Source organism: Doryrhamphus excisus, linkage group LG20, assembly GCF_037039965.1.
Source record: "Doryrhamphus excisus strain RoL-2023G ecotype Guam linkage group LG20, RoL_Dexc_Guam_v1.1, whole genome shotgun sequence".
In the NCBI taxonomy this organism is placed as follows: Eukaryota; Metazoa; Chordata; class Actinopteri; order Syngnathiformes; family Syngnathidae; genus Doryrhamphus; species Doryrhamphus excisus.
Genome location: NC_136376.1, coordinates 1,626,992 through 1,652,000, shown reverse-complemented (window position 1 = coordinate 1,652,000; position 25,009 = coordinate 1,626,992). Strand labels below are relative to the sequence as shown.

At 41.8% G+C, this 25,009-nt stretch overlaps 1 protein-coding gene across 3 annotated transcripts in view; it reads left to right on the top strand.

The window, feature by feature from the left end:
* Positions 1–25,009, top strand: part of LOC131107854 (VPS10 domain-containing receptor SorCS1-like) — a 98,420-nt gene that overhangs the window by 63,737 nt on the left and 9,674 nt on the right. For all 3 annotated transcript variants that reach the window (XM_058058268.2, XM_058058267.2, XM_058058266.2), the window contains exons 11-24: positions 2,045–2,191; positions 2,301–2,403; positions 5,484–5,560; positions 7,221–7,312; positions 8,974–9,081; positions 9,280–9,397; positions 9,518–9,651; positions 11,972–12,085; positions 13,493–13,664; positions 13,752–13,938; positions 14,098–14,231; positions 14,331–14,454; positions 17,240–17,352; positions 17,915–18,049. In XM_058058268.2, the coding sequence (XP_057914251.2) occupies positions 2,045–2,191; positions 2,301–2,403; positions 5,484–5,560; positions 7,221–7,312; positions 8,974–9,081; positions 9,280–9,397; positions 9,518–9,651; positions 11,972–12,085; positions 13,493–13,664; positions 13,752–13,938; positions 14,098–14,231; positions 14,331–14,454; positions 17,240–17,352; positions 17,915–18,049 (1,758 nt within the window). The remainder of the gene's footprint in view (positions 1–2,044; positions 2,192–2,300; positions 2,404–5,483; positions 5,561–7,220; positions 7,313–8,973; positions 9,082–9,279; positions 9,398–9,517; positions 9,652–11,971; positions 12,086–13,492; positions 13,665–13,751; positions 13,939–14,097; positions 14,232–14,330; positions 14,455–17,239; positions 17,353–17,914; positions 18,050–25,009) is intronic.

Genomic DNA, 25,009 nt, shown 5'->3' with positions numbered 1-25,009 from the left:
CAGCAGTGGCTTATAGCCACCAGGCCTGCAAACGGCTGCGTCCATGGATGAGTGCTGACAGATGTCTGCCGAGGTCGCACGTGCGTGTTCGTGTCGCAGGCTGGATTCATGGATGTATGGTTCCTCGCGTGCACACTCGCTTCCTGAACGGGATTACAACACCGGTTCTGTTGCTGCTGCTGACCAGAGCTATGCTTTCTCATGCACTCCAGATCATTATTAAAGTAAAGAAATTAATACATTTATGTGATCAAGACATGGATAAAATATAAATATGTATATTAGCATAGCATGATTTAGAATTTAGCATTTTAAAATACAACATATATATTCTGAAAGTTAAAAATAAATTTTTTTTTAGAATGGATTATTTTCTACTTTTTAATATTAAGTAGAAAATATTCCAATATATTAAATGTCATATTTTATTTATTATTCAAAAATATTTTGCCTTGTAAAAGGTGCCAACAATATCTGAAATATAACTGTAATTTCAAGATAAAATATTTAAGAAATCCATCCATTCATTTTTTATGCCACATATCCTCACTAGGGTTGCGGGTATGCTGGAGCCTATCCCAGCTGCCTTTGGGCGAGAGGCAGCGTACACCCTGGACTAGTTGTTAATAAATACATATATTTGCATAATTTAATAGAAAATATTACAAAAAGACAAAAATACTGCAATAATTACAAGATAGCCAACCAGGGGTAAAGTTAAATAATCTAATAATATTAGTAAATGATCTAAATCCATATTTAACCTGGACAAAATATGAAATACATTTTCTGAGAGTAAACAAAGCAAAAAAGTGAATGTTGTTGGGAATGGAATATTTTCCTTCTCAAAGCACGCACAGAGTGGAACATATTATAATAGATTTTGATTGATATTTTATTTAAAAAAGAAACAATATTAAATAAATATATATATGTGCATATCATTATTGAGACATTTGTAGAAAATATTACTAAAATGCAAAAAAATGAAATACATTTTCTGAAAGTAAACACAAAAAAGTGAATGGAATATTTTCCTTTCTCAAAGCACACACACAGTGGAAAATATTGTAATAGATTTTGATGAGTATTTGATCAAAAAAGATCAAATATTAAAGAAATATATATATATTTACATATCATTATTAAGAAAATATTACAAAAATATAAATAAAATATGATGCTTTTGAAGCGGACCCGGCAACAAAAGACAATAAGATAAGGGTTGCGGGTGTGCTGGAGCCTATCCCAGCTGCATTTGAGCGAGAGTCGTTAATAAATACATATATTTGCATAATTTAGTAGAAAATATTACAAAAAGCAAAAAAGTCAATGCTGTTGGGAATGGAATATTTTCCCTTATCAAAGCACACACAGAGTGGAACATATTCTAATAGATTTTGATGAATATTTTATCAAAAAAGATCAAATATTAAATAAATATATATATATTTCCATATCATTATGAAGACTTTTGTAGAAAATATTACAAAAATATGATGCTTTTGAAGCGGACCCGGCATCAAAAGACAATAAGATGTTGCTATAATTACAAGAAGATGTGTGACTTTTATTGTGAAAAAAAATCTTGTTTTCTACAAGAAGCCCTGTTCCGTGTCCGTGTGTTTTTTTTTTTTATTTTTAGCAAATAAAACACCTCGCCCGGGCATCCCTCGCTCGTTGACCTGCGTGCCCCCAAATGTTGAAGCGGCAGTGACTCAGCGGCACCAGCGTGTGTGCGATGACAAAGACGTGCAGCAGCAGTAGGCGTTCTAGTGAGAGTCGCTCCAAAAAAAAAAAAAAAAAAGTGGAAATATCTCAGGGGCTGTGCCAGATGTTGTTTTCATTCTGCACGGTCCTACAGATGGTCCAAAAAAGTGCTCCCTGTCAGGAAAACTATCGCTTCCTGACATGTCTATCTCCCCTAACTAGAGCATTGGCTTTGCTTGAGTTTGAATAATTTACGCTTGTTTTTTCTCCCTTCTCTACCAACACCCTTTTTTGTGATGTTTCTTTCCGCCGCTCTCCTGTTTCATGTTTGCAGGTTGCCGGGATTAAAGGCGTGTTCCTGTCAAATAAAGTTGTCGAGAACCAAGTGAAAACTTATATTACGTACAACAAAGGCAGAGACTGGCACCTCCTGCAGGCCCCGCTGACGGATCTCCAGGGAAAGAGGGTGGATTGCGAGCAAGTGAGTATCACGTTGTCAATCTGCTAACGTGATAATCACAAATGAAACATGGATTTATCAATGGCTACAAAGCTTCACTTCTACGTGTGTGTGTGTGCGTGCGTGTTAGCCGTACTGTTCCTTGCATCTTCACCTGCACGTGTCGGAGAATCCTTACACCTCCGGGAACATCGTCAGCAAAGATACGGCGCCAGGAGTTATCATCGCATCAGGTGAGGAGATGATATCGGTACACAAAAGTTGACATTCATTTTAGCTGACCTTGTTATTTCAATTGTGTCGTTGTTTTAACCGCCATATTTTATGTACCGGAAATTCCAGTGTAAAAGCCGCACCCACTAAATTTAGAGAAAAAAAAACATATTTCTTCATACGTAAGCCACACTGGTGTGTAAGAAGCACGTGTCAACATCTTAAGATCATACATTGTGGTACGCATTTTGATATTTGACAGGAGCCAATCATGATCTATTAAAACCAGCTAGCAAACCCATCGGGAATGTCAGGTCATTCATCGATATGACAGTCTGAGTCAAGGTGTCATCTTACAAATAACGTTAAAATCATCACACAGCAACTTAACACTCATAAAGTACCTGGGAAGTTAACAATATTGAGTAATATTTTTTTCCCTGTTAACTGTAAATGAAACACATTCTTGAAATATTTCACTCTGTGTTTTGTGGATATCCACATATTTGTAGCATTTAGACCTTTGCAAATGTGCACATTATGTTATATATCGTTATTTTATTTATTTTATTTATTTCATTTATTTTTATTTATTTTTGTTTATTTTTTATTTATTTTATTTTTTCATTTTTAATTTTTATTTATTTTATATTTATATTTATTATTTTATATATAGTTATTTTTTGTCAGAAAATAAAGTTTTTTGTGGGAAACACATCTCATTCATCTGAGGTCAGTAATCATTTCTAGAGATGGACGTGCAGACTAAAGGCTAGACCGTGCCTCCGATTCCACCCGCTTTATTGAACATCATTAGTGGTGAGCATTTTTATATGTACTTTATGCAATTTATACTTTTTTTTAATGCATTTTATACTGCGAAAATTAATGTGCCGTATTTTCTGGACTATAAGTTGCTCCAGATTATAAGTCGCACAAGGCCAAAAATGCATAATTAGGTAGAAAAAAACATACATAATTCGCACTGGAGTATAAGTCACATTTTTTGCGTAATTTATTTTCCAAACTACTTGACCAGACATTACGTGCTCTTGGAAGGCAAGTTCTAACAATAAAAGCTAACATATATATATATACAACAATATATATAACATATAATATGCTAACACAATGCTTATTCAGCTACACAAAAAATAAACATGAACAGAAAAGGTGTCCAGTGTTTATGGAACATAAACACTTTTTTCATTTATAAGTCGCTCTGGAGTATAAGTCGCAGGAACAGCCAACCTATGAATAAAATACAGTAATCATTACAGCTGTCACTTTCATTGCAAATGCCGATGCAAAATTGGAGGAAAAGGTCAACATCAAACCAGAGGGGGGGGTGGGGGGGGGGGGGGGGGGGGCATATCGTATGTCGTGTATGGCGGCAATATAAAAATACACAGGAATACCACCCCAGTATGCAGCTTATAGAGCGGTATACAGTGAAGAAAATAAGTATTTGAACACCCTGCTATTTTGCTATTTCTCCCACTTAGAAATCATGGAGGGGTCTGAAATTTTCATCGTAGGTGCATGTCCACTGTGAGAGAGATAAACTAAAAAGAAAAATCCAGAAATCACAATGCATGATTTTTTAACAATTTATTTGTGTGATACAGCTGCAAATAAGTATTTGAACACCTGTGTATCATCTAGAATTCTGACCCTGAAAGACCTGTTAGTCTGCCCATTAGAAGTCCACCTGCACTCCATGTATCATCCTGAATCAGATGCACCTGTTTGAGGTCGTTAGCTGCATAAAGACACCTGTCCACCCCATACAATCAGTAAGACTTTAACTTGTAACATGGCGAAGACCAAAGAGCTGTCCAAAGACACCAGAGACAAAATTGTACACCTCCACAAGGCTGGAAAGGGCTACGGAGCAATTACCAAGCAGCTTGGTGAAAAAAGGTCCACTGTTGGAGCTATCATTAGAAAATGGAAGAAGCTAAACATGACGGTCAATCTCAATCGGAGTGGAGCCCCATGCAAGATATCACCTCGTGGGGTCTCAATGATTCTAAGAAAGGTGAGGAATCAGCCCAGAACTACACGACAGGACTTGGTCAATGACCTGAAAAGAGCTGGGACCACCGTTTCCAAGGTTACTGTAGGTAATACACTAAGACGTCATGATGTGAAATCATGCATGGCACGAAAGGTTCCCCTGCTTAAACCAGCACATGTCAAGGCCCGTCTTAAGTTTGCATATGACCATTTGGATGATACAGAGGAGTCATGGGAGAAAGTTTTATGGTCAGAGACCAAAATAGAACTTTTTGGTCATAATTCCAATAAGCGTGTTTGGAGGAAGAAGAATGAAGAGTACAATCCGAAGAACACCATCCCTACTGTGAAGCATGGGGGTGGTAGCATCATGCTTTGGGGGTGTTTTTCTGCACATGGGACAGGACGAGTGCACTGCATTAAAGAGAGGATGACTGGGGCCGTGTATTGTGAGATTTTGGGGAACAACCTCCTTCCCTCTGTCAGAGCATTGAAGATGGGTCGTGGCTGGGTCTTCCAACACGACAACGACCCGAAGCACACAGCCAGGAAAACCAAGGAGTGGCTCCGTAAGAAGCATATCAAGGTTCTAGCATGGCCCAGCCAGTCTCCAGACCTGAACCCAATCGAAAATCTTTGGAGGGAGCTCAAACTCCGTGTTTCTCAGCGACAGCCCAGAAACCTGACTGATCTAGAGAAGATCTGTGTGGAGGAGTGGGCCAAGATCCCTCCTGCAGTGTGTGCAAACCTGGTGAAAAACTACAGGAAACGTTTGACCTCTGTAATAGCAAACAAAGGCTACTGTACCAAATATTAACATTCATTTTCTCAGGTGTTCAAATACTTATTTGCAGCTGTATCACACAAATAAATTGTTAAAAAATCATGCATTGTGATTTCTGGATTTTTCTTTTTAGTTTATCTCTCTCACAGTGGACATGCACCTACGATGAAAATTTCAGACCCCTCCATGATTTCTAAGTGGGAGAAATAGCAAAATAGCAGGGTGTTCAAATACTTATTTTCTTCACTGTAGATGTATTATCCACTGAAAATGGCTTGTGTGTACTTTTGTATGTAGGTGTGGTCGGACCGGAGCTGACCACCACCAATGTCAGCATCTTCATCACGTCTGATGCCGGCAACACGTGGAAAGAGGTAACGTTTTCGCCGTAAGACTTTATGCAGCATGTAAGTGTAATGTAAGAGCATGGCTTTTTACCAACGTAGCGTCGTGTAGAAGACGCGTGGCGGTGGTTAAAATAAGCAGCCGTACACTCACCGCGCCGTTCCATAAGCGCAGTAGGCAAAGGCAACCTTTTCAAAGATAATAATGCTCCTTTTTGACTGACACTTCCTGTTATTGTGCTGACAGCTTTTTCCCACTTTCATGTCACTTAAACATTACAGCTATGGAATACTGTTCTACACCACCGCAGTATAATAATAACTAGTCATAAAAACATATCATATTTTAATTTTTCTATTTAAACTAGTTTTTAAAATATTTTTTCATTAATTTGTATAAGTATATCTCAGTATATATAATTTTTACTATTTAATTTAATTTTTACAACACAAATTGTAAGCAAATTGCAGCAGGTACCTGCATTTAATTAACATTGAATTTCGAAGATAGGCTGCACGGTGGTCGAGTGGTTAGCACACAGGTCTCACAGCTAGGAGACCCGAGTTCAATTCCACCCTCGGCTGTCTCTGTGTGGATTTTGCACGTTCACCCTGTGCATGCGTGGGTTTTCTCCAGGAATTCCGGTTTCCTCCCACATTCCAAAAACATGCTAGGTTAATTAGCGACTCCAAATTGTCCATAGGTATGAATGTGAGTGTGAATGGTTGTTTGTCTATTATTGTCTACTATTGAAAAATAAATGATATGTAGTACTCAGTAATGTTAGCATTAGGCATTCCTAATGCTAATGTGTAAGTTTTCATGTAATGCGACTGTAAAGCTGAATATAGGGGTGTTAGTGCTTGTCTAGAGGGCTCTAATAGTGGTAAAAAAAACATGTTGTAGATAACTTTTCTATGCTTTCTATGCTATACTCCGGTTTCCTCCCACATTCCAAAAACATGCTAGGTTTAATTAGCGACTCCAAATTGTCCATAGGTATGAATGTGAGTGTGAATGGTTGTTTGTCTATATGTGCCCTGTGATTGGCTGGCCACCAGTCCAGTGTGGACCCCGCCTCTCGCCCGAAGACAGCTGGGATAGGCTCCAGCACCCCCTGTGACCCTCGTGAGGATAAGTGTAGAAAATAAATGAATGAATTTCCAAGATGATAAGTAAATATTCTCAGTCAATTACGACACCAACCTTCATTAATGCTGCCTTGCTCATGTCCAGTGTGTCGCCACATGACTAGCACTACATGCACGTTTTGTAAAATGAACACCTTCCCGACATTGTCGTCGTCTTTGTAAGGCAGCGTTGTGTATTCCATGTGATTAGATGGTGCAGGTGTGTCTATCCAGGTGTGTATTAAAAGCCTTTTCATCACTGTGACTCATGTTGTGGGTGCTCGGTAATTCACGGAATCTGCTTCACAAACACAAAGTCATCATTGAGTCAGGATTAAATAAACCCAAAATGAGAGCCTTCAGGTCTTCTTCAACAGTATGTTTTTAAAAGCACATCACTGATGTGTTCAAACATGCAAAACAAAGCCGGCGCCGAGACCTTTTTTTTTTGTCTCTTAAAGAGGTAAACATCTTGACGCTAGTTCAACCATCCCAGGAGGCGTCGGCTTATTTTAAACCAAGCGTGTTTATTTTATCGCCACCGCCATCTTGTCTGCAGGTTTTCCAAGAGGAGTACAGCGTTTTTTTCCTGAACCAAGGAGGTTCTCTGGTGGCCATCCGACACACACCTTTGCCTATTCGACACATTTGGTAAGATGGACCAATAAATTGAGATCTTTGCTTTTCGCTTCAACTCCTCGATGCGGAGGCTGCCTGTTCCATCCTTCCCTGACTCATGAGCAAGACCCTAACATACTGAAACTCCTCCTTGGGGCAGGATCTTGGGACTTGGGACTTGGGACTTGGAGGTGCTGTTTCTCATGAGTAGTTGCAGTGGACATTAAGTTGACAGTCCGGGCTATTAGCTCGACGGCTAGTGCTCTCAACTCTCATTTAGTGGTCTTTGGTTTGAGCCCATGGCAGGGTGAACCAGGCGGGTTACATTGGTGTTGTGACCTGGATGATTAAGAGTCATGCTGGAGGTCAATTTGACAGTCTGGGCTATTAGCTCAACGGCTAGTGCTCTCGACTCTCATTCAGTGGCCTTTGGTTTGAGCCCATGGCAGGGTGAACCAGGCAGGTCACATTGGGACTGTGACCCGGATGCTTAAGAGTCGTGCTGGAGGTCAATTTGACAGTCCGGGCTATTAGCTCGACGGCTAGTGCTCTCGACTCTCTTTCAGCGGTCTTTGTTTTGAGCCCATAGCAGGGTGAACCAGGCGGGTTACATTGTTGCTGTGACCCGGATGCTTAAGAGTCGTGCTGAAGGTCAACTTGACAGTCCGGGCTATTAGCTTGACGGCTAGTGCTCTCGACTCTCTTTCAGCGGTCTTTGTTTTGAGCCCATAGCAGGGTGAACCAGGCGGGTTACATTGTTGCTGTGACCCGGATGCTTAAGAGTCGTGCTGAAGGTCAACTTGACAGTCCGGGCTATTAGCTTGACGGCTAGTGCTCTCGACTCTCTTTCAGCGGTCTTTGTTTTGAGCCCATAGCAGGGTGAACCAGGCGGGTTACATTGTTGCTGTGACCCGGATGCTTAAGAGTCGTGCTGAAGGTCAACTTGACAGTCCGGGCTATTAGCTTGACGGCTAGTGCTCTCGACTCTCTTTCAGCGGTCTTTGTTTTGAGCCCATAGCAGGGTGAACTTGGCGGGTTACATTGGTGTTGTGACCCGGATGCTTAAGAGTCGTGCTTGAGGTCAATTTGACAGTCTGGGCTATTAGCTTGACGGCTAGTGCTCTCGACTCTCTTTCAGCGGTCTTTGTTTTGAGCCCATAGCAGGGTGAACCAGGCGGGTTACATTGTTGCTGTGACCCGGATGCTTAAGAGTCGTGCTGAAGGTCAACTTGACAGTCCGGGCTATTAGCTTGACGGCTAGTGCTCTCGACTCTCTTTCAGCGGTCTTTGTTTTGAGCCCATAGCAGGGTGAACTTGGCGGGTTACATTGGTGTTGTGACCCGGATGCTTAAGAGTCGTGCTTGAGGTCAATTTGACAGTCTGGGCTATTAGCTTGACGGCTAGTGCTCATGACTGTCATTCAATGGTCTTTGGTTTGAGCCCAAAGGCAGAGTGAACCAGGCGGGTTACATTGGTGCTGTGACCCGAATGCTTAAGAGTCGTGCTGGAGGTCAATTTGACAGTCCGGGCTATTAGCTCGACGGCTAGCACTGCAGCCTTTGGCCTTTGTTTTGAGCAGGTTCCATAAGCATCTCTGAAGATGGGCTTTGTTCTCATGTCTTCAAACAAGAAGAGGAGCTAGATGGCTTTTGCTGGTTTGTGATCCGGCCGTTCTGTCTTTCATCCCCACTCAGGCTGAGTTTCGACGAGGGCAGAAACTGGGACAAATTCAGCTTCACCTCGTCGCCGCTGTACGTGGACGGGGTGCTGGGGGAACCCGGAGAGGACACCCTCATCATGACGTAAGGGAGCAGAAGTAATAAATGTTGGTTTTGTTAATTACAACTTGGTGACGGGGGCTTTGAAGTGCACACTCTCAGTGTGGCTTTGAACGCATTCCATTTGCCCTTTTTGATTAAAGGCATATTATTCCTGTTTTTATCTCCACAACTTCTGAACTAGTTCCCCCCCTTCTTCTTCTTCTTCTTCTTCTTCTGCAGAATCTTTGGTCACTTCAGCCACCGATCCGAGTGGCAACTTGTCAAAATTGACTTCCGCTCAATTTTCCAACGGCGCTGCACGTCTGACGATTATGTGACATGGCAGTTACACAACGAGGTAAGTCCGTCTTCAAGCGGCTCATCCAACCAGAGCGGCGACGCCTCTTTGATTCCGGCGAGGGAGACAAAGACGGCAGAAGAAGCCTGCGGAACGGTTGTGATCCATTATTCATTGCAGGGAGAAGTGTGCATCATGGGGATGAAGAGAATCTTCCAGAAACTGAGAGTAAACGCTCGATGTGTCAAGGCCAGAGATCAGTACATCTCTCAGATGTCGGACTCGTGTCCGTGCACGGAGGCGGATTTTGAGTGGTGAGTCTCCTCCTCTGCAGCATCAGTCATAAAGATGCATAATAACACAACAAAAACTCCTTTGAAAAAACTCTACCTTCTCTGATGCAAAACCGAGTGAGAACAACCTTGGATGAAATCATACCAAGTCGTAATCCATAAACGCTACATTGAACGCGTCACTGTCGGGGCCACTAATTAGCATCGCGTCACAAATGAAGGCATTAACAGCTGTGGTCTGTATGAATTCCACAAGATGGCATTAGCTGCATTTTGATTATCGAGTGGCTAACATCCAGCAACTTTGTCCATCACTGTATTAACCGGGTCACAAATGTTTGCATTAACAGCTGTGGTCTGTATGAATTCCACAAGATGGCGGTAGCTGCATTTGGATTATGGAGTGGTTAGCATCCAGCAACTTTGTCCATCTCTGTATTAACTGGGTCACAAATGATGGCATTAACAGCTGTGATCTGTACGAATTCCACAAGATGGTGGTAGCTGCATTTGGATATTTGAGTGGTTAACATCCAGCAACTTTGTCCATCTCTGTATTAACCGGGTCACAAATGTTTGCATTAACAGCTGTGGTCTGTATGAATTCCACAAGATGGCGGTAGCTGCATTTGGATATTTGAGTGGTTAACATCCAGCAACTTTGTCCATCTCTGTATTAACCGGGTCACAAATGATGGCATTAACAGCTGTGATCTGTATGAATTCCACAAGATGGCGGTAGCTGCATTTGGATATTTGAGTGGTTAACATCCAGCAACTTTGTCCATCTCTGTATTAACCGGGTCACAAATGATGGCATTAACAGCTGTGATCTGTACGAATTCCACAAGATGGCGGTAGCTGCATTTAGATTATGGAGTGGTTAACATCCAGCAACTTCTTCCGTCTCTGTATTAACCGGGTCACAAATTGTAGCATTAACAGCTGTGATCTGTATGAATTCCACAAGATGGCGGTAGCTGCATTTGGATATTTGAGTGGTTAACATCCAGCAACTTTGTCCATCTCTGTATTAACCGGGTCACAAATGATGGCATTAACAGCTGTGGTCTGTATGAATTCCACAAGATGGCGGTAGCTGCATTTGGATATTTGAGTGGTTAACATCCAGCAATTTTGTCCATCTCTGTATTAACCGGGTCACAAATGATGGCATTAACAGCTGTGATCTGTACGAATTCCACAAGATGGCGGTAGCTGCATTTGGATATTCGAGTGGTTAACATCCAGCAACTTTGTCCATCTCTGTATTAACCGGGTCACAAATGATGGCATTAACAGCTGTGATCTGTACGAATTCCACAAGATGGCGGTAGCTGCATTTGGATATTTGAGTGGTTAACATCCAGCAACTTTGTCCATCTCTGTATTATCCGGGTCACAAATGTTTGCATTAACAGCTGTGATCTGTATGAATTCCACAAGATGGCGGTAGCTGCATTTTGATTATGGAGTGGTTAACATCCAGCAACTTTGTCCATCTCTGTATTAACTTGAAAGTGTCGCTACTGGGTTGTTGTGGTGAAAATCATGCGTGTTCCACTTGTCGTACTGTTGTCTACAGTACAGACAATTAGCGAGGTTGTTGCCTACAGCCACAGCTATGATAACGTGGCGCTAATTAGAGACCACAGCAGTTATTTGCTAATTATCAAAGACTTTGTGCTGGTTAATTATTCTATTTGTTATTTTGAGAAAGACAGCCCAAAAGCTTGCCCACTCTTGCTCAAAATGCTTAAAAATAGTTATGTAAAAATGGGGGCCATGCATAGACAATGCCGACAACAAACATGGCGGTTTTTCATGCAGGAGGAGCCCCAACTGCGGTTGCTTAGCTGGGTACCGTTCCGTCTTTCAAAAATTGCAGATAGTTTAAAAGCTGAAAAGAATGACTAAAGCTCCTAACTAAAAGGAGATGATTGACGATGTGACGGCAGCCTCGTATTGTAGCTGGTGGGAATAGTTTAGCCCGGATTGACAGCAACAAGACTTCATTAGCAGCTTCATCTTTGATACTTTGATACTTTTTTCCTTCAAGTTCCCGGGCACCAAGTGTTGCTGCTTTCATGCTGTCATGCGTTTGCTTTTATCGCTAAATAAAAGGCGATCACCAAGATATGGAGCCAGCCTTTAACACCACTTTGTCAAATTTGTTCTTGGAGATGAAAGAACCTCAAAGATGTCTCCGACGTATGAAAGATATAATTATCTATACATGAGACCAACAATGTGTTTCCCATTGACGTACGTATATATTACCTATAGACTTTTACACGAGTGTCCTCACTTCCTGTCCATCTTTGTTCCCTGCATGAAACAGCGATTATGGATTCGAGAGGCAGGTCGATGGGAGCTGCACTCCGACTTTTTGGTTTGTTCCGTCGGCCACGTCCAGAGATTGCATCAGCGGGGACAGCTTCCTGAATTCCACAGGGTACGCCGTCTCTTCATGTCATTGTCATGCCAAACGCAGAACGCTGAAGATGAACATGAAGATGGATTTTGTCAGGCCAGAGATGCCAGCATTGTACACTGTAAACGGTATATGTGGAAAACATGGCTTCCAGGTAGGTTTAGGTCTTATAGACAAAGGTTAAGGGTCATAAAACGATGAAGTAGTCAGTTTGAGGGTTGGATCGGTTGGAGTTAGGGTTTGGGTAGGGTTTCTGGGTTAGGGTTTAAGGTGCATTTGGGGTTAGAGCGAGGTTTAGTCGAATTTGTGATCGGGGTTATTGTAACTGGTTAGGATTAGTGGTTATAGACGCGGTTTTAGGGGTTCCGGTTGGGGCAAGGGTTAAAGACAAGGAATTTAGATTCCGATTTAGGGTGTAGGGCTTTGGAGTCAAAGACAAGAGATTAAGATTATGGACTAGGGATTAGTATGTTAAAATTGTGATGTCGGGTTTAGGGTTAGGGACGAGGTTTTAGGATTAGGTTGATTACTGGTTATAGACTCGATTTTAGGGGTTACAGTTGGGGCTAGGGTTAAAGACAAGGAATTTAGATTCCAATTTAGGGTTTAGGGCTTTGGAGTTAAAGACAAGAGATTAAGATTATGGACTAGTGATTAGTATGTTAAGATTGTGATGATGGGTTTGGGGTTAGGGTTAGGTTAGTTAGGGTTAGAGGGATTAAGGTTAGGGTTAGGGTTAGGGTTAGGGTTAGGGTTAGGGTTAAAGGGATGGTTAAAGCGATTCGGGGTTTGGACAACAGATTTTGGTTAGAGGTTTTGGGACTAGGGATTCAGACCAGGGTTAGCGACAAAGAACACAGGATTGGAGATTAGCGTAAGGGGCAAGGTATTCGGAATAGGGTTCCAGGTTAGAGTTTCATGGACTAGGAATTAGGGTTTAGGGGTAAAAGCCAATAAATTGAGGATGAGGATTAGGGTTTAGAAACTAGGGGTTGAGTAGTTACATTTAATGTTAATAATAATGGAGGGTGGCTAGGGACCAGGAATTCGGGATTAGGATTAATGGTTAAAGGGGTTCGGGGTTTGGACAACAGATTTTGGTTAAATTATGGTTAGTGGTTTTGGACTAGGGATTTGGATTGGGGTTTAAGAATGAAGAAAGTAGACTAGGGGTCAGAGTTGGAGTTTGCGGTATTAGGATTAGGAGTTAAGATAGTACAATCGATTAAGTATTGGGAATAGGGGATAAGGTTAGGGGGTTATGGACTATGGATTTAAAATTAAGATTGAGGGTTTGGGTGATTCTGGTTCTGGACCAGAGATTAAGATTAGGGGTCAAGATTAAATATGAATTTTCATCAAATTGGTTGAGGCTGAGAAGTTAGACGTCAAACACATCAACAACCTTTTTTTTGTTCCCAACTGAAGATATCGCAAGGCTTTGTCTAACAACTGCACAGACGGAACTCTATTAAAGTACAGCCCCAAGCGGCAGAGGTGTCCCAGTCAGGTTCCCAGAGGCCTCCAGCTTCTAACCAGCGAGGGCACCCTGGTGGCCACCCTGCACAAGAACGTCACCTTCTTGGTCTTTCTGGAAGAGGTGCTTCATCACGACATCAGTATTTCTATACCGTGTACTTATACTGTACTTGTTACTGCGTATTTGCGTATTTGCGTCTGGTCCAAGGGTCTCAGCTCCACTACCAGCATCACGGTGGACTTCGGAGATGGGACCGCTATATCCTACGTGAACATCAGCTCCATCGAAGATGGGGTCCGGCACGTGTACGGCAAAGTGGGCATCTACCAGGTGTCCGCCATAGCCAGCAACGTTCTGGGCTTGGACAGGGTGACGCTCTACCTCCACGTCACATGTGAGTCCCATCCTGTCCAGTTTCTCCTGCTTTCAAGTACATCTTCACAACACCAGAGGGCGCCAGGCGGACTCATTGAAACCAGCTTGGTGCAACCAAGTGCGCTTGGAATTGAATCGTTCCGTACCTGATGGCTGTGTCGCCTCCTGCGGTTTAAAGGTCAGCTGGAGCAGGTGCAGCTCTCGGCGCCGTCGGTGGTTGTCAAGAACAAAGCGGTGAACTTCACCACGGCGCTGCGTCCCAGCAACGTGGGAACGGTCACGTACTACTGGTGGATTGACAACAGAACAGAGGTGAGCTTCTACCGCCTCCGTGTTGATGTTTGGAAGCCTTCGGTAGATCATATTCCAGGGTGAATTCTTCTTCACGCGCGCCATTATTTGTCCTTTCAGCCCGCCATGAGTCTGGATGGCGGGATGTCCTTCACCTTCTCCGAGGAGGGAAGTCACATGGTCACGGTTCAGGCTTCAGTCGGGAACACGGTGCATCAGGACCAAATGACTCTGGCGGTTTATGGTACGCTTCTCAGATAGACAATCTTTGACTCGTAATATTGAGGATCTTTGACTAGCTTTTAACAGAGTGCTCCTGCCATTTAGAGAATGGATGATCTTTGACTCGAGGTCAAGTATTTTTGAATGCTCCTGGCATTTAGAGAATCTCTGACTTAGGTCCTAATAGGTCCTTAAAAAGAGCTCCTGTTATAGAGGATCTTGGACTGGAGGTTTTTACAGGGGACCTATTATGCTCATTTTTCCACCCTTTGTATTAAGTTGCAGACTCCTGTAGAGCAGCTACACACAATAACCCGCACATTCAAACTTGTTAGATCTTCCAGAATCAGCACCTATTCCAGCTGTATTTGTGCTTCCTGCCAAAACGGTTTGTTTTAATTTATTCCACCCACTGCCCGCCTCCGAACACGCCCACTCAGCTGTGATTGGTCACACCTAAACTTCACAAACCTCATTATCTGAAACTCTGGCATGGTTTAACACCAGAATCGAACATTCTAACAACATTTATAGCTCAGAAAAGTGGAAAAAGCATTATAGGTCAATTTTAAAAACAGCCCGAATGCTTGTCAAATACAGGATCTTTGACGATCATTTCATCTTTGACGAGTGTTTTTGTGGTGTGTTGTCAAAAACAACTCCTGTCATATAGAGGATCTTTGACTAGAGGTGTTTGTAGTAGGGCCTTAAACACAACTCCTGTCATATAGAGGATCTTTGACTCGAGGTCGAGTGGAGGACAGAAGCGTGATGCTCCTATCATGTAGAGGATCTTTGAGAAGTGTTTCTGCAGCAGGTCCTTAAAAAAACTCTTGTCATATAGAGGATCTTTGACAAGTGTTTCTGCAGCAGGTCCTTAAAAACAACTCTTGTCATATAGAGGATCTTTGACAAGTGTTTCTGCAGCAGGTCCTTAAAAACAACTCCTGTTATATAGAGGATCTTTGACAAGTGTTTCTGCAGCAGGTCCTTAAAAACAACTCCTGTCATATAGAGGATCTTTGACAAGTGTTTCTGCAGCAGGTCCTTAAAAACAACTCCTGTCATATAGAGGATCTTTGACATGTGTTTCTGCAACAGGTCCTTAAGAAAAACTCTTGTCATATAGAGGATCTTTGACAAGTGTTTCTGCAGCAGGTCCTTAAAAACAACTCCTGTTATATAGAGGATCTTTGACAAGTGTTTCTGCAGTAGGTCCTTGAAAACAACTCCTGTTATATAGAGGATCTTTGACAAGTGTTTCTGCAGCAGGTCCTTAAAAACAACTCCTGTCATATAGAGGATCTTTGACAAGTGTTTCTGCAGCAGGTCCTTAAAAACAACTCCTGTTATATAGAGGATCTTTGACAAGTGTTTCTGCAGCAGGTCCTTAAAAACAACTCCTGTCATATAGAGGATCTTTGACAAGTGTTTCTGCAGCAGGTCCTTAAAAACAACTCTTGTCATATAGAGGATCTTTGACAAGTGTTTCTGCAGCAGGTCCTTAAAAACAACTCCTGTTATATAGAGGATCTTTGACAAGTGTTTCTGCAGCAGGTCCTTAAAAACAACTCTTGTCATATAGAGGATCTTTGACATGTGTTTCTGCAACAGGTCCTTAAAAACAACTCCTGTCATATAGAGGATCTTTGACAAGTGTTTCTGCAGCAGGTCCTTAAAAACAACTCCTGTCATATAGAGGATCTTTGACATGTGTTTCTGCAACAGGTCCTTAAGAAAAACTCCTGTCATATAGAGGATCTTTGACAAGTGTTTCTGCAGCAGGTCCTTAAAAACAACTCCTGTTATATAGAGGATCTTTGACAAGTGTTTCTGCAGCAGGTCCTTAAAAACAACTCCTGTCATATAGAGGATCTTTGACAAGTGTTTCTGCAGCAGGTCCTTAAAAACAACTCTTGTCATATAGAGGATCTTTGACATGTGTTTCTGCAACAGGTCCTTAAAAACAACTCCTGTCATATAGAGGATCTTTGACAAGTGTTTCTGCAGCAGGTCCTTAAAAACAACTCTTGTCATATAGAGGATCTTTGACAAGTGTTTCTGCAGCAGGTCCTTAAAAACAACTCCTGTCATATAGAGGATCTTTGACAAGTGTTTCTGCAGCAGGTCCTTAAAAACAACTCTTGTCATATAGAGGATCTTTGACAAGTGTTTCTGCAGCAGGTCCTTAAAAACAACTCCTGCCATATAGAGGATCTTTGACTAGAGATGTTTGTAGTAGGGCCTTAAACACAACTCCTGCCATATAGAGGATCTTTGACTAGAGATGTTTGTAGTAGGGCCTTAAACACAACTCCTGTCATATAGAGGATCTTTGACTCGAGGTCGAGTGGAGGACAGAAGCGTGATGCTCCTATCATGTAGAGGATCTTTGAGAAATGTTTCTGCAGCAGGTCCTTAAAAAAAACTCTTGTCATATAGAGGATCTTTGACAAGTGTTTCTGCAGCAGGTCCTTAAAAACAACTCTTGTCATATAGAGGATCTTTGACAAGTGTTTCTGCAGCAGGTCCTTAAAAACAACTCCTGTTATATAGAGGATCTTTGACAAGTGTTTCTGCAGTAGGTCCTTAAAAACAACTCCTGTCATATAGAGGATCTTTGACAAGTGTTTCTGCAGCAGGTCCTTGAAAACAACTCCTGTTATATAGAGGATCTTTGACAAGTGTTTCTGCAGCGGGTCCTTAAAAACAACTCCTGTCATATAGAGGATCTTTGACTGGAGGTCGAGTGGAGGACAGAAGCGTGATGCTTTACTATGTTTGCTTCACTTCTGTTTGCATTCCAGATTATTTCAAGTCCCAAATGTTGGCTTTTTCGTCGAATCTGGACGAGGCGAATCCCGGCCTTCCCGATTGGCGAGAAGACATCGGTCGGGTGGTAAAGCGTTCCGTCATCCAGGTCAGTTCATCCCGGAAAGGAATTTCCCTTTGTCGAGTCTTTGTGTTGCGGTGACACGATGGCTGACATGATCTTTTTTAACCACGGCAGCCTTTTCAAAAGCGGGGAGGTTAAATCCCCGTTAAGACTGTTGCCATTTTCTGCGGGCGTGGCTGAATGCCACGAGAGAGCAGCCAGACGCCCAATATGGCAGCCGCTCGTTAGGACAACGTGTCGAAAAGGCAGCCGCTTATGTAAAAGACCTGGATGGCCGGCTCTAAATATATCCCGGAGTATAAAACATTCACTTTGACCTTCTGTCTTGTCACATACGACCGTGTTCGACTCCAGGAAGCTGACAGCAGAGCTCTGGTTACGGCATAAATGCACTAAAAGCTCCATTTTTTTTTTTTTACCAAGCACTGTCACATTCATCCTGCGTGCTTGTGCTGATTTATGCCTTCTGACTTGACAGCGAACGCTACTTTAGGCAAGTTGTACTTGAAGCGCAGAACCGGCAGTCGCTTTGACGCTCGTATCCTATACATATGTTCAAAAGATAACAACATTGTTGTTGATAAAGGTCACCGGGATCAGCGAAGACCAGCTGCTGGTCACCGTACTTCCTGGTCTGCCAACCACTGCCGAGATCTTTATTGTGCCCGAGAGACGGGCGAGAGGCGGGACAATGAAGGGAAAGAGGGCGCATGCGGAACAGGTACTACTTCCTTCTATCTGTCACATCTTATTTATTTCAGTTCTAACACAGACGTCCATCACAGTGTCAAAATAAGTTGGGGGTCACAAAACCCCCAAATCGCCGTTCTTGGCTATGCCTGCCGTTAACTAGCAGCTTGTATATTTTAGCTCGCAGTTCAAAAATCGGCGGTTAACATCTAAAAAAAACACTCCGGTGCTAAGATACCACTGTATAAATGACAATTAAAAAATACCAGCAACTACTACAATTCCAAGTACTCCGTGACAACTGAAATCACAGCCACCGTCGATACAATTACTTTGGTTTTGTTGATTTGTAGACGAAGTAGTTTGAGGTTGTTGCGAGGGCCATCTGCCGGCCAATCAAAATATGTCCAAAATATGTCCTCCCTTCATGATGGCTCTCATTTTTTCATTTTTTTCACGATGTGTCCCTCAAACATTTGGACTTTTGTTGAACCCAAACCAGAAATAGATATGACATAAGCTCTCTAAGTAGGACATCATAAAATAGCACCAGTCCTAACTTTAAATGTCAGATGAAAATGATTTTGTTTACATATTTCCTTTTGCCATGCCATGAATCCATTCAATACCAAAGAATATGTTTTAACATCCTGAACAACCAATCCCAACAACGTATTTATACGTCCTAGAGACGGTAATTTTTGGTATTGACCGGTTTTTGGCAAAAAAGCTAATTTCGGTCATCTCTAATAGGTCATTTAAGTTTTTTTTGAGGTGATGATGCAACTCTCCACTAATGCATTGACGCTCCACATCACCCTGAAGACATAAAAGCGGCCACAAGGTGGCGGAAGCACGTTTGATAAGAGCTGGGCAGGAATCCTTTGGAGGGGAAAATGACACATGACAGGAAGGAGGAGTGTGGAGGAGTTTAGCGTGCAGAATGTTACACATGCACGCCCACACGTGCACGCACATACTTCCGTTCCAAATGTGAAAATTGTAACTAGTGCAAATAAATTATTAGTTTGTGTTGTTGATGCTGGTATAGATCTTTAGATATTTCAGCTACCACAAAAGCAAAAAATATTGTTCTGTCAAAGTGAAACTTGTGCTTTTTAGTTGGGAGCTGATATTTTCCTGAAACTTATGTTCTACTGTTGATTACTAAAGAAGGGGGAAAGGTAGAAACTAACTTTGCTTTCTGAAAGACGGGAGTCTAATCCTTCATTTGGTAGCTTCCATGTTTATTCATCCATACAACACTTGGAAGATCAGTCCAAACAGCCTCTAACGAAGGGGTGGTCTTTGTAAAAATGGCTTGAACTGGCTTTCAAGTGTAAAAAGACATTGTCTTAACTTGAATTAGGAACATGTTTGAAGTTATTTTTAGGGTGTAAAACACAAACATAAGACACATGCGTCATTTCTTTTCAGCATAACCAGATGTAAACAAGACACGGAATTAGTAATAGGTCCTTAAAAAGAGCTCCTGTTATAGAGGATCTTGGACTGGAGGTTTTTTTACAGGGGCCCTATTATGCTCATTTTTCCACTCTTTGTATTAAGTTGCGTACTCCTGTAGAGCAGCTACACACAATAACCCGCACATTCAAACTTTTTAGATCTTCCAGAATCGGCACCTATTCCGGCTGTATTTGTGCTTCCTGCTAAAACGGTGTGTTTTAATTTATTCCAACCACCGCCCGCTTCCGAACGTGGCCACTCAGCAATGATTGGTCACATGCAAAGTTTTTTTTTTTTTTTTTTACATTTATTTGCCCAGGCAAGCAATTTAAGAACAAATTCTTATTTACAAATGCAGCCTGAACAAAAAGCAATCTTCACAATCTGAAACTTTGGTGTGGTTTAACACCTAAATCGAACATTCGTACAACATTTATAGCTCAGAAAAGTGGAAAAAAAAATCATAGGTCAACTTTAAAAACAGCCGAATGCTTGTAAAGTAGATGTAAACAAGACACGGAATCTCTAAACCAGATGTAAACAATCACAAAATAGCTTTTTTTGATGAACAAAGTCTCAAAATCTCCTTTTGCCACGTCCATAATTGGCATTCAAGTGGAAAAAGAAGTTCTGTACTTGTATCATGTATTACCTGATACATTGTCTGACCTTGAATGCATCACACATGCACGTCTCCTGTTTCGACCGCTCTAATCGGCTCTTTTAATTGGCTTTTAATTGTAAAAGGAGGTTGGTTTGCGGATGCAAAACGCTACCATCGCACCGACGCGCCATTCATGATGAAGCTGTGTCATGTTCGACGGGAACGCTGATTGAATTATGCCTGAAAGAACAAGATTTGACGCAATAAGCCTTGAAATCATCGCGGGCCATTTAAAGCCAACGTAATCTCGTTTGCAGTTAAAGCCGTGTTATGACAGCTGGACCCGCAAGACTTGAGCCGTTTAACGGCGTTTCACCCGTCATTACGTTTGAAAAGGCTTTTACTTAGCCCCCATATGCCCTGCTTTTATTATTCTCCACCTGTGTGTGTTTTCATTCCGCCGCTCAGCCCACTTGACAAGCAAAAGGGCTTTTTTTGTTTAAATAAGAGAAATCAAACCGCAGCGTTTTTTTCTCCCTGATCATTTGTGCGGCGCTTTGCATTTCCCGCACGTACGCGTTCTCACCACTGCAGCCCTGTCTAGAAAAGTTCTATTTATAAATAATTCCCTGTTTGCATCCGCGTGTGAAGTTACACAACACCAGCGTGAGCGCCGCAAAGAACTTGCAAAGATTTGAAGGCAGCTCCACCAAAAATCCACGTGTTTAATTAGTCGCGTCCAGCAGAGTTGAAAGTGTCCAAATCATGAAAAAGAACGCTCGGCGCTGTCGTTGGTGGTGGCGGGCAGCGCAACGTGGGGCCTCGGTAAAGGTCACGCTCGGTCTTCGGCACTAATTGCTTAAAAACACAAAATGCCGACAAGAGAGACGACTAGATTTGAATTTAAAAAACAACTTTGGCCTCATTTAGACCCCAAAGCAGGACTCCTGGGGCGTGGAAGTCAATCAAAGAACTTGGTCATCATTTATTAATTCTACGTTACGATAAAATACTGGCGAGTAATCGTTTAGCGTCATTTCGTGAAATGCATTTACTTCATCGTTTATGACTTTCTTAGTGGGCTGCACTGTGTCCGAGTGGTTAGCGCACATGCCACACAGCTAGGAGACTTGGGTTCGATTCCTGTATGGAATCGTTTCTGTGTGGAGGTTTTTTTTTCGGAGGTTTTTTCCGGGTACTCCGGTTGGCTGGCACCCAGTCCAGGGTGCACCCCGCTTCTCGCCTTAATTCAACTGGGATAGGCTCCAGCATAACCTTTTGACCCTATTGAGGATAAGCGGCATAGAAAATTCTTAATGACTCAAGTTGTACTTTTCCTTTCTGGCTGTATATCTCACCATCATTGAATAGAATGTATTTTTTATTATTTTAGCTGAAATAATATTCATTTTTATGACATTATATATAGCCCCTCTTAGTTAAATTAATACGAATTAATAACACTTAAAATGGTCAGCATGAAGTTTGTTGTTTTTTGTAAACGTTTCTGTATACATCCGGTAGTTTCACCCCAGACTGTAATGCGCCGTTTGTCCACTAGAGGGCAGCATATCCCCACATACGGTAGAAGACCTTCAGCTATTCATGCAGTCCAATCTCTGTCGTCAGGTAAAAGATACACAATGAAAATGACACGTGATTTGACGCTTTTTTGTCTACTTCCGGCTTGTGAACAAGCACATTGATAACAAAGAAAAGCTATTTTAAACACCATAATCTTATGTCATGCTTGGTATTGTTTTCCTAAATCATCCCGTGTCCTCTACAGTTGACCTTTATTTTTATAAAAACAAATATAAAGAACAAATTATTCCCTTTTTTTAATCCCACCAAGGAGAAAACAGCCTCTTCAGGCGCTTGTTGCGCTCCGTCTTAAAGAAAGTTAATAGGTCTTTAATTACATTGATGCATCATATAATTGGCAGCACAGAGGAGACAAACTGGGGCAGGAGGCCTGGATTGGGAATTAAAGTGATGTATTTATCTCCAGCCTGTCTGATTACCTGGCAGAAGCGCCCGGACAATAGGGTAATAAATCTTCACTCCACTGAACCCCCCCCTACCCCCCACCACCGCACACGCTTAAACACGCGTGTTTGGAGATGTGTGTGCAGCTTATTAAAATGTGTAATAGATTTACTGACCCTGATATGCCACCAGAACTAAAGTCATTCTTCACAGACTTACAACGCTCTAAATTTAACCGCCGCAGAGACAAGAAAAGCGTGACGCCATTATTGAAGTCGGTGAGTGACACTCAACGCTTCTTTTTACACTTGAATGGCAATCAGGTGACATGTCGGGATCAGCGATGCAATTCCATCCTGTCGTCAAAGTTATACATCGATATTATTGTCACGGTTCTTCATATTAGCGCTGGTTTACTTCTTTTTACACTTTAAATGTGGAGAAATGAGATATGTCAAACAAACCTGCAACGCAAATGACTTTAGCAGCACGGCTTGATGATTGAAACGGACACTTAGGCTGTGTTCGAAACCGCGTACTTACGACTACACAGGGGCGTGACTAGGGGGGACGTGGGGGGGGGGGGGGGGCTTAGCCCACCTGGAGATGCACAGGATATGAATGAATGTAGTAGACGTTCAAAAAAAATCCCCAAAAAATGTAAATATCTAAAAAAAACAAATAACTAATACTAGCTAATAGTATAGTATAGCTCAGGGGTCAGCAACCTGCGGCTCCAGAGCCGCATGTGGCTCTTCAGACTCTTTATTGTGGCTCCCTTTGCGATGCTTGAATATTTTTAACACCCGAGTGGGGAAAATGCACGTCTTTTGTAATGAGTTTTAAAAAATCCAACTTTGTCTGAGACCATGAATGCATCCTGAGTGAGTTCTGACTGCTATCCAGTTCAGTACATGAAGAAAAACAAGTAATACTTACCTACAAATCTAAAAAATAAATTCGAGATAATTTAAAAACAGCGGCATGGGAACTTGTTTTTACGTTTACAGTAGTTTACACATCCATTTATGTAAGTTTATCTCCAATACTAGCAAGAGTACTCCAACTCGTCTTTTCTTATCTGAACTACTTTGATACCCCCAAATTCCCTCCAATGTTGTTTTAAACATACTATATGTTTTGCGGCTCCAGGCTATTTTTCTTCAGTGGGCATTGGGTAAAATGGCTCTTTTCATAGTAAAGGTTGCCGACCCCTGGTATAGCTAATACTAGCCTAATACTAGGTTATTATTAGCCTGCTTAATGGCTTGCTTATTAGCTTGCTTTTGCCCTATTATATGAAATTTGTCAGAGATTTTTTTTGTAAAAAAATTTTTTGTAATTTTTTGTAAAAAAAAAAATTGTAATTTTTTGTAAAAAAATCTTTTTTGTATACATTTTTGTCATTTTTTTTGTAAATAAAAAAAATCAATAAAAAATAAAAACAAATCAATAAAAATATAAAATTATTTAGGGGAGCTTGAGAACATTTTCGGGGGACTGAAGCCCCCCTAAAATAGGCCCAATGACGCCACTGCTACTACATACTTCATTTACACTACTACATAAGCGTTTACACTACAGCGCACTACATGATAACCCACAATGCATTGCATATATCAGCATCAAAATGTGATATCAGCTGATATCGGTATTGGAAATTGAGAGTTGGACAATATTGTGAAAAAAGCAGAACATGAGTCATATGAAGCGCATCTGCAACTATTATTATTATTATTATTATTATGTCAACGTATTCACTTCTTTTTACACTTAATTGCCGAAGAAAGTTCAAAAAGGAGACATTAAAGCTGTTTTATTGTGATTACGTCGTGATAGGAATGGTGGTTCACTTCTTTTTACACTTGAATCCAAATTAAGAAAAAAAAAAACTGATGAGTGACACAAACGAGGGCTGCACGGTGGTCCAGTGGTCTCACAGCTCGGAGACCAGGGTTCAATTCCACCCTCAGCCATTTCTGTGTGGAGTTTGCATGTTCTCCCCGTGCATGCGTGGGTTTTCTCCGGGTACTCCGGTTTCCTCCCACATTCCAAAAACATGCTAGGTTAATTAGCGACTCCAAATTGTCCATAGGTATGAATGTGAGTGTGAATGGTTGTTTGTCTATATGTGCCCTGTGATTGGCTGGCCACCAGTCCAGGGTGGACCCCGCCTCTCGTCTGAAGACAGCTGGGATAGGCTCCAGCACGATGATCATTGAACGATGAATGATCATTGTTTTGTGACTATTGAACAATAAATAATAAGTAGTACTCTACACTGGTCACTAGGTGTCAGTAATGTTAGCATTAGGCATTCCTAATGCTAATGTGTAAGTTTTCATGTAATGCGTGTGTAAAGCTGACTATAGGGGTGTTAGTGTTGGTCTAGAGGGCTCTAATAGTGGTAAAAAACATATTGTAGATAACTTTTCTATGCTTTCTATGCTATACTCCGGTTTCCTCCCACATTCCAAAAACATGCTAGGTTAATTAGCGACTCCAAATTGTCCATAGGTATGAATGTGAGTGTGAATGGTTGTTTGTCTATATGTGCCCTGTGATTGGCTGGCCACCCGCCTCCCACCTGAAGACAGCTGGGATAGGCTCCAGCACCCCCGACGACCCTCGTGAGGATAAGCGGTAAAAAATGAATGACACAAACGACCTTCTTAGTGCTCAACTTCTTTTTACACTTGAGAGCCAATTAAGCGTGTTAATGAGAAGCTTTAGTGCGGATCTCCTAAACCTTCCAAATGTGTTCAAAATAAGCAGGAGGGGAAAAGAGAACAACACATCAGTCTTTATTTTCTTCTGGCAAATGTCACGGACTCGCCAAAGCAAAACGCCCTTTACCTGACAAAGAGTTCCATCAGCATCCGAGCATCCGAGCATCCGAGCGCCCGCTGTGTTTGCTTTTTCCATGCCACA